The sequence below is a fragment of the Thermobia domestica genome, chromosome 2 (genome assembly GCF_964235325.1).
Source record: "Thermobia domestica chromosome 2, izTheDome1.hap1.1, whole genome shotgun sequence".
Taxonomy (NCBI): Eukaryota; Metazoa; Arthropoda; class Insecta; order Zygentoma; family Lepismatidae; genus Thermobia; species Thermobia domestica.
Genome location: NC_137455.1, coordinates 143,740,158 through 143,755,835, shown reverse-complemented (window position 1 = coordinate 143,755,835; position 15,678 = coordinate 143,740,158). Strand labels below are relative to the sequence as shown.

Here is a 15,678-nt window from a genome sequence, read left to right as displayed (position 1 = left end):
TGTTGAGGGGAAGAAGTTTTACCAGATTTGTAATATACGTGACACTCTCAGAAGACTTCATACTTTCCGGATGAAGACAAATATTTAAGTTCTAGAGAAATTTCAGTGGTTTTCGCTATGTGTTTATATACTGCTACGTAGTGAGACTTTACATTTTTCTTGAAATTAAGCATATCCTTTTCCTTCCAGCTGCTGAATGCTAACCTTGCTTCTTCTTCACTCTCCACTTCACCAACAGATAACAGATTTTTCTCACTTACAGCATTTTCATCCGGTTCAGTCAAATATGTAAGAACTTCTTTCTTCACAAATCGCAACAACAAAACCTTGGTAACAGTTTAAAGTTTAGAGTACAGAACATGTACAAAGTACTCCTCCTCCTAAAGTAGTTCTGTGATATCCTTGAAAAGTTTTGCACTTGAGATGACAAAATTTAAATATTAAAATTCATCACCTACCCTAAGAATAATAAACAAGAATCCTAATACAAGACAAACATGATGAACGACACAAACACACACACAACGTGGAGCGGAGCGTTAACTATTACGAAAGGAAACTAAAACTATTACGATAGAAGAAAGAATAGGCACAAAAGGGCTCTTAAACCTACCTTGAGAGCATAAGCATCCACCAACCACCCATTGTGCTTTAGAAAGAATAAAGGCTGAAGTGAGAATAAAACTGACTTGGTTCACATGTGGCAGCGCAGCTGCACATGACAGCAAGTGCTGAAGTTTTCAGATGAGTAATAAGTAACAAGTCTCTGCCTTTTTCCATTTATTTTTATAATACTTTTCTTAGAAAACTGCCAATGCAAAACATAAATCACATGTAAAAATGACTTAACCCCCCTCCCCAAAAAAAGTAACTTTTAGTGACAAACTTGAAAAAAGTCACTTTTAGTGAGCAACTTAAAAACAAGTAACTTTTAGTTAAAAAAGTAACTCGCTGTGAGCCTTGTACTTTGTATTCCTATTTCTGTGAGATCCATCTTAATATTGTCCTCCCATTTGCATCTAGGTCTTCCTATTGATCGTTTTCCGATTGGTCTTCCTGTTAAGACTTTAAAAGCGTTCCTACTTTCTTCCATCCTGGTTACATGACCTGCCCACCTGAGCCTCCTAGACTTGATGACCCTAACAATGTTTGGTAAACCGTTTAAATTATGTAGTTTCTCGTTATGAAGTTTCCGCCATTCCCCATTCCCGTTCCTCTTGGGTCCGAATATTCGTCTCAGGATCTTGTTCTCAAATACTTTCAGTCTGTTCTTCCCCCAGAGTAAGCGACCATGTTTCGCAACCATACAGAACAACAGGCATGATTATTGTTTTAGATATTTAAGCTTCAAATTCCTCGACAGAATTAGCGACAACAAGAGATTTTGAACTGAATAATTCCCTGCTTTTAGTCAACATTTAATTTCTTCGTGAATATCGTTTTCGTCTGTTTATATTGATCCTAGATGTTCGATATTTTAACGCATCCAAAATTTGCCGTATTACGATCTAGAGGAACTTCTATTTATTTAGTACATAAATTTCGCCTAAAGTTTTAAAATATTTTGTTTTGTTTTGTCTTGTTTCCAAGAGGGGTTCTAGCCCCTCTAAATACGTCCCTATTATCTGGAAACAAACAAATAGACGTGGACACAAAAGAATTTTCGTCTTAAATGTCCATGGTGATTTCTCTCTTGGAATAATTAGCGATTTAAAAACCCTATGTTACGAAGAGAAGAAAGCAGGATTTACCCGTTACCCGTTTAAAACGAGATTTTTCCTAATTGTCCTCTGCATGATACTCGTTTTCATACTGTGCTTACATACATTTGAGTCTCATTGTATTATGATCATTATCTTCCATAGTCGAAATAACAGAACAGAAACGGGATTTTACTTATTTTCACTTTAAATTAATTTATTTCGGAATTTGATTTAAATCAACGATTTTTATTTAAAAAAAATCAAGTGATTTAAATCAATCCACCCTAACCACTAATGACTAATATGATCGGATGTATCATAGTTTACCTTATTTCAAATCACGGTCCGTGTTTGTGAAGTTGCGAACGCCCAAAGAAGGTTATTATCCGCAGTGTCTCCGCTCAAATGTGAAACATAGTGGCGGCTCTATGATACTGTGGACCGTATTATCTAGGTTTTCAGTGAATCCTGTGCTGACGCTTACCGGTTGCGTCACTGCCTGTGATTATGTCGCCATTCTAGGTGATAGGGTGTATCTTATGGTCCAGAAGTTATTTCCGGGCAAAAACGTTATATTCGAGGATGATAATATGACCATTCACACAACTGGAGCAGTTGGGCCGTGGTTTGAAGAACATTGGAATGAAGTTAAACATCTCCGCCATCCCGCCCAATCTTCTGGCATGAACATAATTGAACATCAATGATCCATTTGGAGACATGAATCCTGCGCAGGTTTCCGCTCCATCCTCTCACGAAACTGAATGACGCTTTGCACGCGGAGTGGTAATATTTCACTTGCTACAATTTACGACCTCCATGACTCCATTCCATAGAGCAGTTCTGAGGGCGAAAGGTAGTCCAACGCCATACTTATCTGATAAGTTTGACTTTTTTCAGGCGTTTCTGTTAAACTGATAAGGATATGTAATTTTAGGTTACAAAATGAAATATGAGGCTAGAAGCAGTGTTTTCTTTAAGGTGTAACTTGAATTTAAGTATTGTTTAGGAAAGAGCTTACCTTAGTGGGTGGTGATCGGAACTGTCCGAACAGTCGTATCCTCGTACTAGTGACATTGTAACTTAATGTGTGTCCAACGACGTTGCCATAGTTTTGGTCCCCGTTACACTGTGATTAATGACTTACATGTGTGGGTTCTTTCTTCCTTTTTTCTTCGCCAAAACATTTAAGTCATTCCATTCCGTACTCATGTGACGGAGATCAACATTTACTCACCTTCCTATTCTCGCCGAGAGCTGTCGTCCGGTTCGAATTTTATTGGCAACACCAAATTTCGGAGAAAATATCTGTTTCACTACCATGTAGTGGGAGAAGGCTAATAGGTCAATTTTCTGTACCATCCACTAAGGCTTTTAAGATCTTGCCTAAAGTGTACCAATTTAATGATTTCAATACTGTGAGATTCTGTGTTAAATTTATTTCGTACAGAGTATATGATGGCACCCAATATCTGTTTTTTTAATTTCGCAGTATGAGCTTAAGCAGTTTAGACTCGGATCATGATGATCCGTTTCATGACCATTCCGATGGGATGGGCAGTACTGGATTAGTAATTTCCGGATCTAAATTGTCAAGCCAAATAATACCGAATAAAAATCGAAGGTACAGCGGAACTACTAGTCCTGTTAGTTGTACAACATGGAACAGTGGCGGAGCGTCCACTCACTCGCTAAATGACGCAGATTTAGAGGTAAGATATAAAAGTTTACTTGAAAAATTAAGATTGAAAAAATAGTTCACACATTTTAAAATTTATGTAGAGAATTTAACTTAAAGAAGTTTTGGATTCTTTTTCATCACGGTGGTTGTATGGGGCATTTACCTACAAATCAACTTACAAATCAAACAAAATATAATCCCTTCGCTTTTTGGTGAGATAATAACTTAATATTTCTATTATACCTTGTAACTGTTATTTTACATGAAGCTTGCAAATTATAACAAATCATCATACTCTATCAATTACTGTAAAATTGTTCTGTGTAAACACCATATCAAGGTAAAAAAAATCAATTCTATATATGAAAAATTATAAATAAATAAACTTACTATCTTAGTGCCTAATACAATTTTTCTCGGCTATGTTTCGTTTGCACAAATGCCGGAAACATCCTCGAGACACTTTTCAGAAGCTTATTGAACACTACTTCTACATCCTGCTAAGTGTTTTCTTTTCTTGAATAATAAAGTATACTGTATTTGTGGAGCGCCAGCGGTGAGTTCGTGTTTCTGTAAACTCAGAATTTGCGAGGGATCGTTATTAAACACATTATAACTAACTGCAAAGAGTAGCTTCCATTTTAACTGCACGCTGACATCCAATGCTACCAGAGTTTCCTGGTCTTGATATGTAAGTATGTCCTAGTAGTCTTAGTATTTTTTTCTTTTATTCTAAAAGCTTTTCGTACGAATACGTTGGTGCCAGATTATAATTACGGAATTTTTCGACGAATGTTTCGAATTGTATTCTTTATTATGAACTCTTTGTCTATCTAGGTTGCCTTTGTCCAAATTCAGTTTTAGATCCTTCCCTCTTATGAAAGAAAATTTACATAAAGATTTTTCCACTAATGATTGTCATGTGTAATAGTTTTAATTCTTTGATGGAATGTTTGCAGTCACTCCTTAATCCTCGTTTCTATATTCCGCTTTGTAACACCGATGTATTTGGTTATAATTAAAATGGCCTCGTATATTTCTTAATTGACCTTCTCATCAACATAATTATTTTTGTAACCTATCAAGATTTAGTGGAGATTTAAATGTATTTTTTTTTTTTTTTAATTCAAACGATAATCCGGACCGTAATGTGAAAGAACTCCATCTGTTTTTAGAGTTAGTATCCTTGTTAGTTCGTAGAAGTTCATAGGTTTGTATTGGGTTCCTCAATATATGTTAAATGCTTGTTGTTCCCATTTGTCTAACATAGATTTGCGTTAGTTTCTTCTTTTTGATAATTCACTGAGTGAATTGTGTGTTATAATTTCTAACTCCGTGTCCATGGATGCTTAACTATTCATTGTGTTCTCCAGATTTGACTCCCTGCTGTTTACTTTTGGTTTTCAAATTTAAAAGCTTCTGTCCCTTTCCAATAGCTTCAAAGACTTCCAACAAAATGTTATATCGTTTCTCTGGACTACATCAAAAGACTTGCTGAAGTTGTAATCTTTGGTGGTTCGTTCAACTTGTTAATGGGATCTTCTTTGTCGTTTCTGATTGTCGTATTGCGTATTATCGTATTTTATTTTGGTCAAATCAAGTTCCAAACTTTATGTATGAAACGGCATCCATTACTTCTTTGTGGTAAGGTAATTTTACAATACATTTCACATTTCAGAATGATTTCAAGATAGTAGCGAAACGAGAAGCCGAAAATTTGAGACTTCTTCAAGCTCGTCTTCCCCTACAGAAGTCGGTGTCAACACCATCTATCCTTGCTGTGCGGGACATGGCAAATGATGGAGTCACTGACAGCGTTGGAGCTGGCATTGCAGCGTGAGTATTAACACTACAAGATGCACTACACTAAGAATCAAGAGTAATATCATTCACTTCTTGTTATTATTATATATTCCAGGATATGCATATTAGTTAAATAGTAAATACAGCTTTTGTTTTTTTGGATATCCTTTTCATGTTTTTTTTTTCAACTTGTGCTGCTAGGGATAAAAAGCTTTGCATGGTGTCAGAACGGATATTTGGCTCACGTTGATGAAATGAATGTGTTCACACTCCATTTTTTGTGGAATGTTTTGGTTTTAATATGGTTTTATAAGCATGAATATCTTTGTCACTTTGTACAAAGCACAGCAATAGTGTTCCAAATATTTTACATCTTAAATTTTTTCCTTATATTTTATATGTATTATTGGTGTTATTTAATATTTCTTCTTATTGATGTTATTTTAAATATTTGCCCCATGCTTATCATTCTTAAGTCCCATAAGTTTGTGTTACTGTAGTAATACAGTTCCGGATACGAAAACAATCACAAACCTAGAAATAAGATAAAAACGTAACATTAGTGTTAGAAATGTGGAAAATTCGTACTGAAAATGGAAATAAATTGCGAGATATTGTCCAAGATAAGTAATAGTCTTCCGAAAAATAATATAAATGTAGAAAATAAAGCTTTAAAAAGTTCTATTAGATGGTCAAATAAACTGATTCAGTTTTTAAATTATCGAATCGGTGAATAATATTACTTTTCATTGTTCACGATTCTTGACAACATTCCACTATCATGTCAATTTTTTGACTACAGAAATCATCAGATCTTGACTCAAATAATTTAGTCCCACTTTTCAGCTTAACATAGTTTTTGACAAGACAGTGAGAGAGAAAGAAACATGAAAATTGTTGGTTAGCAACTGCAAAAGGTGATCATCTGAACGCACTAGATCAGGAGTATGCGGTGAATGCAGGGGGACTTACCATCTGAACTTCTAATTACTAGTTTCGTTCAAATTGTATTTGTTGAACCGGTATATTTGTTGAATGTCGTGAAGTAGCTCTTCATTGATTGTAATGGTGTTTAAAGCATTTTGTAGTGAATTGCAGCGCAATCCTAATAAATATAGATCATTATCTTACGTGTATGTGACTACACCTTAGCTAGAGGTGTTTGCTTCATATTGACGCAAAACACCATTTTTTGTCATCGGCAACGATACGACAAAAAATAAATAAAAGTATCTGTGCATGAGTCTTAGAACCTTAACTATCAAGTTAAGGTGCCTGGTGACAGTATGATTAGAGTATCCCATCTGTTGGGTCAATTTCCTAATAGACTGATATAGAATCTCGAGAACGAGCTCGTTTGTTATAATCCTCGTTACACTGATTAGACCAATTGGAATGCAGAGAATCTATGTTAAATATCCTGAATGATTATTTTCTGAATACAAGTAATTGCCATATATTAAACAACAATGAGATACGTTGTTCAGGTTGGGACAATTTGATTTCAGTAGAGAATAGAGGAATACGGAAAACAGAACAAGGGAAGAATATCTACTTGAAAAAAAAAAAAAAAAAGATTAAATAAAAGTTTTCAGTATGGTATTAAATTTAGAAGAATTTTTTAAAGAAGAATTTCCACTAAGTAACATCGAGTTCAGCACTGACAACGACCCTTGAGAAAGTTCTAAATTCAACTTTTTATTTATTTATTTATTTATTTTTCACTTCTTGCGCTACTTGGACAATCAAGCGTATTCATCTTTAACAAAAGGTTTTGTATTCACACTGTAAATTTCTCTGTAACTTTCTACTTCAGACAACTACGACAATACATTAAAGACATGCCCTTCAGTTCTCATTTATAAGCATTTGTTTCTCCAAAACTTTTGTTTCATTGAGAAAAGCCATGCTATGCAGTTTAGTTGTAGAATGAAGAACAGCCTTCTGATTCATACTTTCAATGTTCTGTTTAGTTTTCAGTGTTACGGATCAATCGTATTATAGTCAGTCTAAGTAGCTTTCACCTTTTCCCGAAACTTAAATGTTATAGAGGAAAACCCTTTGTGAGAAAAAGAGGGTAGAAAGGAAAAAACTAATGAGTACGTTGCTAATTAAAGCGGCGGAAAGTATGATGAAAGAATATAATTGTCTGCTATAAGATGCGATAATTATCTAACTTGAAATGATTACGGAATGCTTTAACTAGATTGTAGGTATCTTTATATGGTGCTATTTCGTGAACATTTCAGGTAATTTATTTGCTATATTTCAGTTAGTTTTCTCACATTTCTATGTATGATTCCTTTAGTTTCATTCCTATGTGTGTGTGCGTATGTTTAGAATGACTGAGTATGTAGTATAAGATTTCACAGAAATGCTTGATTGATATTTTGCGGAGGTGATAATTACGTATGAATGCTTGCTTCTACCAGCTTTTATTTCTGATCTCTCAATGAACTGCTAGATGTAGGAATATGTATTGCTGAAATGGAGTTTCCTTTTTAAATTATTATTTTGTTTGCTGAGTTTGCTTGCTTTTTTGTGTTTGTGGCACTGCAGATGCCAACGACCTAGTGGCACTGAGAGTGAAACAGAGGATGAGGTTATCACTGCTGTTGTTGACCCAGCTGTCACGCATTTTGCACCTCCAAGCAACCTAATATATGAAGAATACCTGAATGAGTGAGTACCCTGTCAGTCTGCTTTTATATAGAGGTAACGCACATTGTCATGTAATGAATTCAATCTTTCAAGTATTCGTACGCTATATGTGTCAAAAAAAAAAAAATATTTTTCTGGGTTTACCTTACACTTTATGCAATACACATTTTGTTTTGCGATGTACATAATGCCTCTTCCCTCTGTTCTAAATAAGTTACAAAGTACGACAAATTATTTTATTACTGTACTTTGTGTAAGAATGTCCTCCTCGTGATTGTACACCGTGATTGTAATTCTAACATTAACTTATCAGGAATTTGTGTAACTTTGCCTTCCCCCCCCCCCCCCTCCTTCTGAACAAGTTGCGCTGCATAGATTCATCCATTTTTCGAAAGCTAACATACAGACAGATTCAAATAGAAATAGAACAGCTGTTTATGAGAAGCTCTGTACTCGTATTCGTAGGTAGGATTGCAGCAAAGATGCGTGTTAGTCTCATACAAGCTTTTCTTGCCAGCTTATTATCAAAGCATGCTTCCATTGGGAAGAAAGCTTTTAAAAGAAGGCAGACTTTCATTTCTTGTAATAATAGCTATTCGAATTTAAATATAATTATAGGTATATGTGTATAGTCAAAACAATAGCGGTAGGAGAGTTTGATATTCTGAGAAATGAATCAGCTGATATAAAGGAAACATTTAGTCTCTTATCGGAAGTGATATATTATTTTCCTGTACCCATTTAATAGATGGCTTAAATCAAATCTGCGGATAAAACTCATTCATGTTACTTCGAAGTGTCTGGTAGGAAAATTTGTATTGCAGGTTTTCGTTTAGGAGGCATTACATGGTACGCACACATAAACCATAATATTAACTATTATTATTTGAATCACATCTGAAAATCTCCAGAAAAATCAAAACTCCCAGAGCTATCTCTTAATACGTTCACTTTTGATTGCTACAAACAGTTTTCTTTCTGATACCTTCTAAGACATAATCATTTTGAGAGATTAGTATAGTTACTTCTTCAAGTCGATACTTCTACAAATTGACTTAAACTGACTTCAGTAAAGCAAGTACTTAATTATAATTTAATTTTTTCTGCATTTGTAACATGGCAGTCTTTATGTGTTAATTGTATATGTTAAGTGTGGAGAAAAGTATCTTTCTTCGAACTCTTTCTATTTCCATTGCGAGCAAAAGAAAGAGGGAGAGGGAAGGAATGCAGATACTGAATGGAACTAATATATAGTTCCTTTTTCCCAGTTCTATAAACAAAATGGCTGCTTCCATTCGCTTATATAAATTAAATCTTTGTTTCTAGATTAAAATGATTACTATGATTTCATTCTTGGTACTGTTTCTGTGTGTAGTACTTCGCACACGATATAATTCTCTCTTTCTTCTGTATATATTAAAACTTTACAAATACTTGCAATCAAAAGTTAGATCTATAGAAATAAAGTTCCGTTGTTGTCTTCTCTGTTTCTTTTAAAAATACATGTCGTATTTGTCATACAAGTCCTCATAGTTTAAATTTTATGACGACTTGAAAGCGACACGAGGTTAAACTAACCAAGTTTAGACTAGAAATTTATAACATGTAATTTCCAGAAATTACAACGATTAAAATGTGTCTTTCTATATTTACAGTACAACATACGATCACCACTCTGTAAAGAGGCCGAAAAGAGGAAGCATTTTCTTCAGAAAAAAGAAGGTTTGTTTTATTATGACCGAAGATCTACATTTCCTTTATGGTATTAAGAAGAAATTTAGATTATATCTTGATATGGTTTTATTATTGTCAAGAAATTGACTTCACATCTTGAATATAATTTCATTATAGAATTCTTTTGTTGGAAAATTCGTTAAGAAACTTCAATGAAAAAGGAAAGAACACATATAAGGTTCCTACAACTAGAATAGCGGAAACATTGGACAAAAAGTCAAGGGTTGATAAAGCCTATTTGTGGCCTATGACACAAGTCTTCCTAATTTTTGGAATACTTTTGACAGGATGTGTAATTTGTGGGTGATATATAATAAATAAACCGGAATATAGCAGATTCTACGTTATGCTCAGCAATGCCAATTAAGATCGATCACACGCATGTAATAATTTTACTAAAGACCATTTTATTGTGAATATCTTAAAACATTTCGAAGTCATGCTATTTATACGTACCTAGTTCAGCAATGTTAAACTCAATAAATATATATTTTTAAGTATGGAATGACTCTGCCAAAATTAATTTCTTTAACTCTCGCCCAACGGAGATCGGGTCATTTTTGACCCATAAATGTTTTCTTTAACTTTTTTCCTATTTCTTCTTCCTTTTTTCGCTCATCGGCCTAGGTATGCTTCTTTTAACCTATTTACTATGCAATAGCATTTCCATTACCCTAGCATTCTTTGTTTGTCAACCACAAATAAACAATTCTTTGTCTGGATCTTGAATGGCCTGTCTCTGCTGTTTACGTGAAGGATATTTTATTTATCTTGTCTTCCTCACACCGTCTGATTTGTTACCATTTATCTCACTCTACATGATCATTTCTATTACTTACTCATTCCCTTAGCATGCTCAAACATGTCAGCAGTCTTGCTAGGTGGCAAAAAGTTCCCACAAAATGGGAAATTCATATCAATGGCGGCAATGTGGGATATTTCCTTCCAAATATGTAGGATACGAGATAATTTTCTTTCAAATATGTACCAATGGAAATGTATGATACACCTTTTGTATGTATTCATATCTGAGTGTGTTTGTGTGCATTATTTATTTGCGAGAAACATTGATCCGTATTGGAAAATTTCATGTCTACGGACGGGAAATTTCCCTTCACGAACTGATAACACTGCCTGTCAGAGTAAATATCAAACTGGGTGGGACTAGTGGTGGGTATAGCCTGGACTGGGGAGCCTAGCCCCCTAGTTTTTTGAGTGACAAAAAATAATTGAAGATATTACTGATACATTTTTGAAAGTTTATAGTAAGCTATCATAATCTGGGTTCTGGCTGTCCCCCACATTTTACCTTCTAGATCCGCCACTGAAAAGCAATGTGCTCATAACTAATATCTTTAAATTAATTGAAAATCTAGTAATAATACTATGTTTTCCTTATAAAAAAATATTAATGGGTCAAAAATGATCCTATCTTCGTCAGAAGTGTTATTTCTAGTATCTTCGCTGAGCGATGTTAATATAAGTATAATGTAAGTACTTAGTGAACGTAAGGAATATTTAAGTTTTCTTATCTCAATGTTCCTTGAAGACAAGTAGATAAATTATAGTTTCTGGATACTTTTAAAAACAAAACTGTTTCTCTTTTTCCAATAGACAGGATACCTAAATTTACTTAATCTTTTTTTTTTTTAAAATACGTATTTTTAGATGCATATAACATCTTGTGGGGAGCTCCGTCATGGCTATGTGGGTATCATACGCGTCTTTTGTGCGGAAGACCCGAATTCGATTATCGGTGGGAGCTCTGTTTAACTGTAGGTCCACGTCTCGTATAACCTCCTGCTGAATGAATAGTGTAACTATACAAGTGTCCAAGACTTAAGCATAATGACTGTTCGAGTACATAGGGCACGAAGAACTTAAAGTAGTCACACCAAATGGAATCACCGTACCAACATATCACACGTAAAGGCCACACTAACACGAAACAGGCCAAATTTGAAAGAAAACATGATAAAACGTGATAAAAACACAACACAAACTCAAAACTTGGTACCAAAATACATATACCGCAAAAACACTGTAAGACGCACTAGCGGCATCGAAAACAGATTAAAATGGGATATGGTCACCCCGAACAGCCATACATGTCCGGCAACGACGTTCCATGCTCAAGATCAGATTGTTCAAGAGCTCTTAGGGTAGCTGATTCTACTTCTCACGAAGAGCAGTACAGAGCTCCTGGTGTGTCCTGGGGACGGCTGACAGGTTTCAACACGTCGCCCTAATGCGTCCCACGCATATTCAGTCTGGTTTAGATCAAGAGATCGCGCTGGTCACCCGATACATTGGATGTCTTCCGTATCTAGGTATTCTTCCACCAGTTTGGCTCGATGGGGAAGGGCATGGTCATCCATGAGCAGAAACTGTGTTCTAACTGCGCCCGTGAAGAGTTGCACATGGGCATGCAAAATCTCGCCTCAGTACCTCTGGCCATTGATGGACCCAGCATCGAAGATGTGCAGGTCAGTACAACCATTCATCATAATGCCTGCCCAGACAAGTACGTCACTACTACCATACCGATTCTTTTTCCCCAATGTTCCGGGGATGTAAGCTAGTTCTCTGTTCGCGCCAGATCAGAGTGTGATGGGAGTCGCTCTAGGAACTGTGTCGGGATTTGTCCGTGAACATTACGCCGCCCCATTCATTAAGGGTCCGCTGGTGATGTTCTCGACACCGCTGTAAACGAACCCTTTTGTGTGCCTAAATCAGTAGAGCGCATGTTGCTGGTCGTCGGGCATACAGACCGCTGGCTGTCAGTCTCCGGTGCACTCTCTGGCGTGACACTCTCACCCCCTGAGGCGGCTGCGAGCTCCGCTGACAATTGTCTTGCAGGCATGGTCCAGTTCCGACGCCCAGTTACGGATAAGTATCGGTCCTGTTGTGGAGCTGTCACTCGTGGACGTCCTACGCTGGGCCTACGGCGAATATCTCCAGTGTCGATAAACTGTTTCCCCAACCTAGACACGACACTTTGTGACATTGATTGCTCGTGCTACTTCTCTATGAGCGTCACCATTTTCCAAACGCCTGATGATCAGGCCTTTGGTAAACACATCCAAATGACGTCTTTCTGTATACTCCATTAATCTATTGATTGGCACATTCAACTCAGCAGTACCCACCACTCACTACAACACTTGACTCACTGCACACAAGGAATGCGCCTATTTCGAATTCAAGCGCTAGTGTTCGATTTCTTCCCATAGGGAACCAGGCGGACGTTTGTCATAGCCGGTCATATGCTCCTCACAAGCAATACACGCCATCCACCACAATTCCTGTGCTCGCGATTCCATTTCCGTACTTCACAGGCAGCTTCTTGTATTATGCTTAAGAAGTTTTGGACACTTGTGTAGCTAGCATGTACGACTGACAGATTTTTATTAAGTGATTACTTCCAAGTAACTCATGAGGTTGTGATCATCAAACTTTTGTATAAGAAAATCTTCTCTGACTACTTTCATTCCACAAGAATAAATGAAATGTGGAGTAAAGAAATGTTAAGAAAAGAGAATTAAGTAGAATCCTTGTTTGTTGGCAAAAGAGAAGCAGTTTTGTTTTTAAGTGTAAGGATCACGAAAGTTATTTAGTTCAATTTAAATTCTTGAATATAGTTTCTCTGTACATAAAAGATCAACACGTATAAGAACATTCGTAGTACAGCTGTTAATCGAGGATATGGAAAAGCGTCAGAAATGTAGAAACACCACCTAAAATACTCGTCAAGTGAGAAAATACCTAACTTCATAAGGAAAAAAGAAATTAACTTGCACTGTTCATACCAATATTCTAATTATAGAACCATGAAGTACATATCATGCATTCATTAAAAACATATGAACTAATTTTAAACTAACTCTATGGCCTGTGAAACCCGGAGGCCCAGTGGCGTTCACAAAGCTCTCCATTGGCTTTTTTGTCCTTAGCCAACTTGATCCAGTTTCTACATTGTATTCCTGGACAGATGAAATAACATTATTGACATGTTTACCACTGTGACCAACGTAAAAGAAGAATAAAGATTTCAAATATGTATATTGTGTGGGAGCAGATTTAATCACTAGCGTAAATACTTCCATTTTTTAAATTTATATGTAACTTACTCTCATTTTTTTTCTATCCACTGATTTTTTTCCTGTGTCTTGAAAATACTAACAGTTGTCAACAAAAGTTCGACATTTAACTTGTTTGCTTTAACTTAGCTTAACGATACAGAAGAGCAAGTTGAGTACGTTTTTGGGTTTATTGATTTCAAAAATAAAAATTCTTATAACAGATTTCTCGGTGAAAATAAAGAGAATAAGATATCTCAGAAAGCTGGTAAAGATAAAAATATCTTTCTCTTCTTAGAAATGTAACGATTGAGGGAGTGTTTTCAATCAATATATCAATGCTGATGGAAAATATGCATAAAAAGGCATTATTGTTCAAAAACTATAGTCATCATAATATATACGAGTCAAGAGACATCGAATCTGTGTAAATTGTTGTTTATGTGGAAGGTGTAGCGTTACTCTACAAACATCATGGCAGTAGGAGAAAAAGATAGAATTAAGCTTGGAAGAAATTGTTGAGAGAAGAAAGTTTGATTCACAACGAAAGTCTTGGAAGAGCAAAGAATGGTATAGACGATATTGTGGGAAAAAAGCTTGATATTAATATTGAAGTGAACGAGATCATGTAGTAGGTTCTCTTATCCTTACATCAGAGGAGAAAACTTTTGAAAATTGGAGCTTTCATCTGAAAGACGTTGTTTTAACTAAATCATGAAATTCAACGAAAAAAATTACCATAAACCTATTGACTATTACTTTGTGGAAGTACTCTCCTGTTGTATACTACTAGGTGAAAACTTCACCTCTTCTTAACAGATTTGTAGTATAGTATGTTACATTAACTTCTTAAGTGATCTTTCTATGTACACTTGTGTCCAAAATTGTTATCGCATGTCTTTAGAAATTACATAACTAGAAATAACTCTCTTTCTTGTGATAGAAAATGTCACATTTCTTCTTTGAAATAAGCAGAAAAACAAAACACATATTTCCAAAAAATATTTTAATAAAAAATTAAGAAATAAGCAAGTTATAATTAAAAAAAAGAAATCTCCGAAACTTTCATCGAAAAATTCTAAGTTCCATTTTCGTAAACGTGGCAAACGCGCAGTGAAATTTACAAAGAGGGAGGGAATTTTATGCTTTGTTAGAAATACAACGTAAATCTGTGATAAGGTTAGTTACGATACATGTGGCACAGCTCTAACAATCATTGCTATTAAGCATTTTACGTTTAAACAAACGACTAAATAGAAATAAGTTACAAAATGTGCGAAGCGATCCGGCATTTTGTGTTAGTGGTTTCGTCACATGCGTCTGCCAAGCTGCAATCTTTACCATGCCGTTGTAGAGTAGTCGGTTAAAGCTTCTTCCTTATATACTTTATTTTTCCACGATCATCACTTCGAATCCCATACCCTATAGTAACTTTTTTTTTTTTTTTTTTTTTTTAGAAAAGCTTGATTCTGTGAATTCCTTAAGGAACAATGTTTTGTTCTAATAATGCTCCTTAGTATTATTCTCTTCATTCTAGTTTATTTGAATAATTCCAAATAATTTAGAATTATGTCTTTAAAACATTAAAACTGTCTAGAATTTTATAAAAAGCGGAAGCTTCATTTATAATCATTTTCATAACCGAAATGAGAAACTTACAAATAGTGGAATTTTAATTAATATATGACTAAACTTTCATAAAACAGTAACTAATAAAAAAAAAACATTTACTCCGCATAGTTTCTGCAAGTAATATGCAGGTAATAGGCAGAAAATTGAACGTAAACTATTAGATGTCGATTAAAAATTAGTAGGGATAGTTCTAAAGCCAAGTAGAAAATTATCTCTGCTTCATGAAAATAATCAACATTTTACAAAAACAATGGTATTTTTGCTATATCGGAAATATGTTTAGTAAATAAATAAATAAAATACAATTACATAATTCAATCACTCTTACTCGATAGCTTGAAGAGAAACTGTTTGGCCGGGATCCTTCGGTTTTCTTCGTAGCACA

The 15,678-nt window shown here is 35.1% G+C and overlaps 1 protein-coding gene across 9 annotated transcripts in view; it reads left to right on the top strand.

Annotated features, from left to right (window-relative positions):
• Positions 1–15,678, top strand: part of cyst (rho guanine nucleotide exchange factor 18 cysts) — a 345,308-nt gene that overhangs the window by 197,596 nt on the left and 132,034 nt on the right. For 8 of the 9 annotated variants that reach the window (XM_081746656.1, XM_081746623.1, XM_081746604.1 and 5 more), the window contains 4 exons: positions 3,196–3,415; positions 5,063–5,220; positions 7,747–7,869; positions 9,504–9,570. In XM_081746656.1, the coding sequence (XP_081602782.1) occupies positions 3,196–3,415; positions 5,063–5,220; positions 7,747–7,869; positions 9,504–9,570 (568 nt within the window). The remainder of the gene's footprint in view (positions 1–3,195; positions 3,416–5,062; positions 5,221–7,746; positions 7,870–9,503; positions 9,571–15,678) is intronic. The other variant, XM_081746637.1, reaches the window with a different exon arrangement.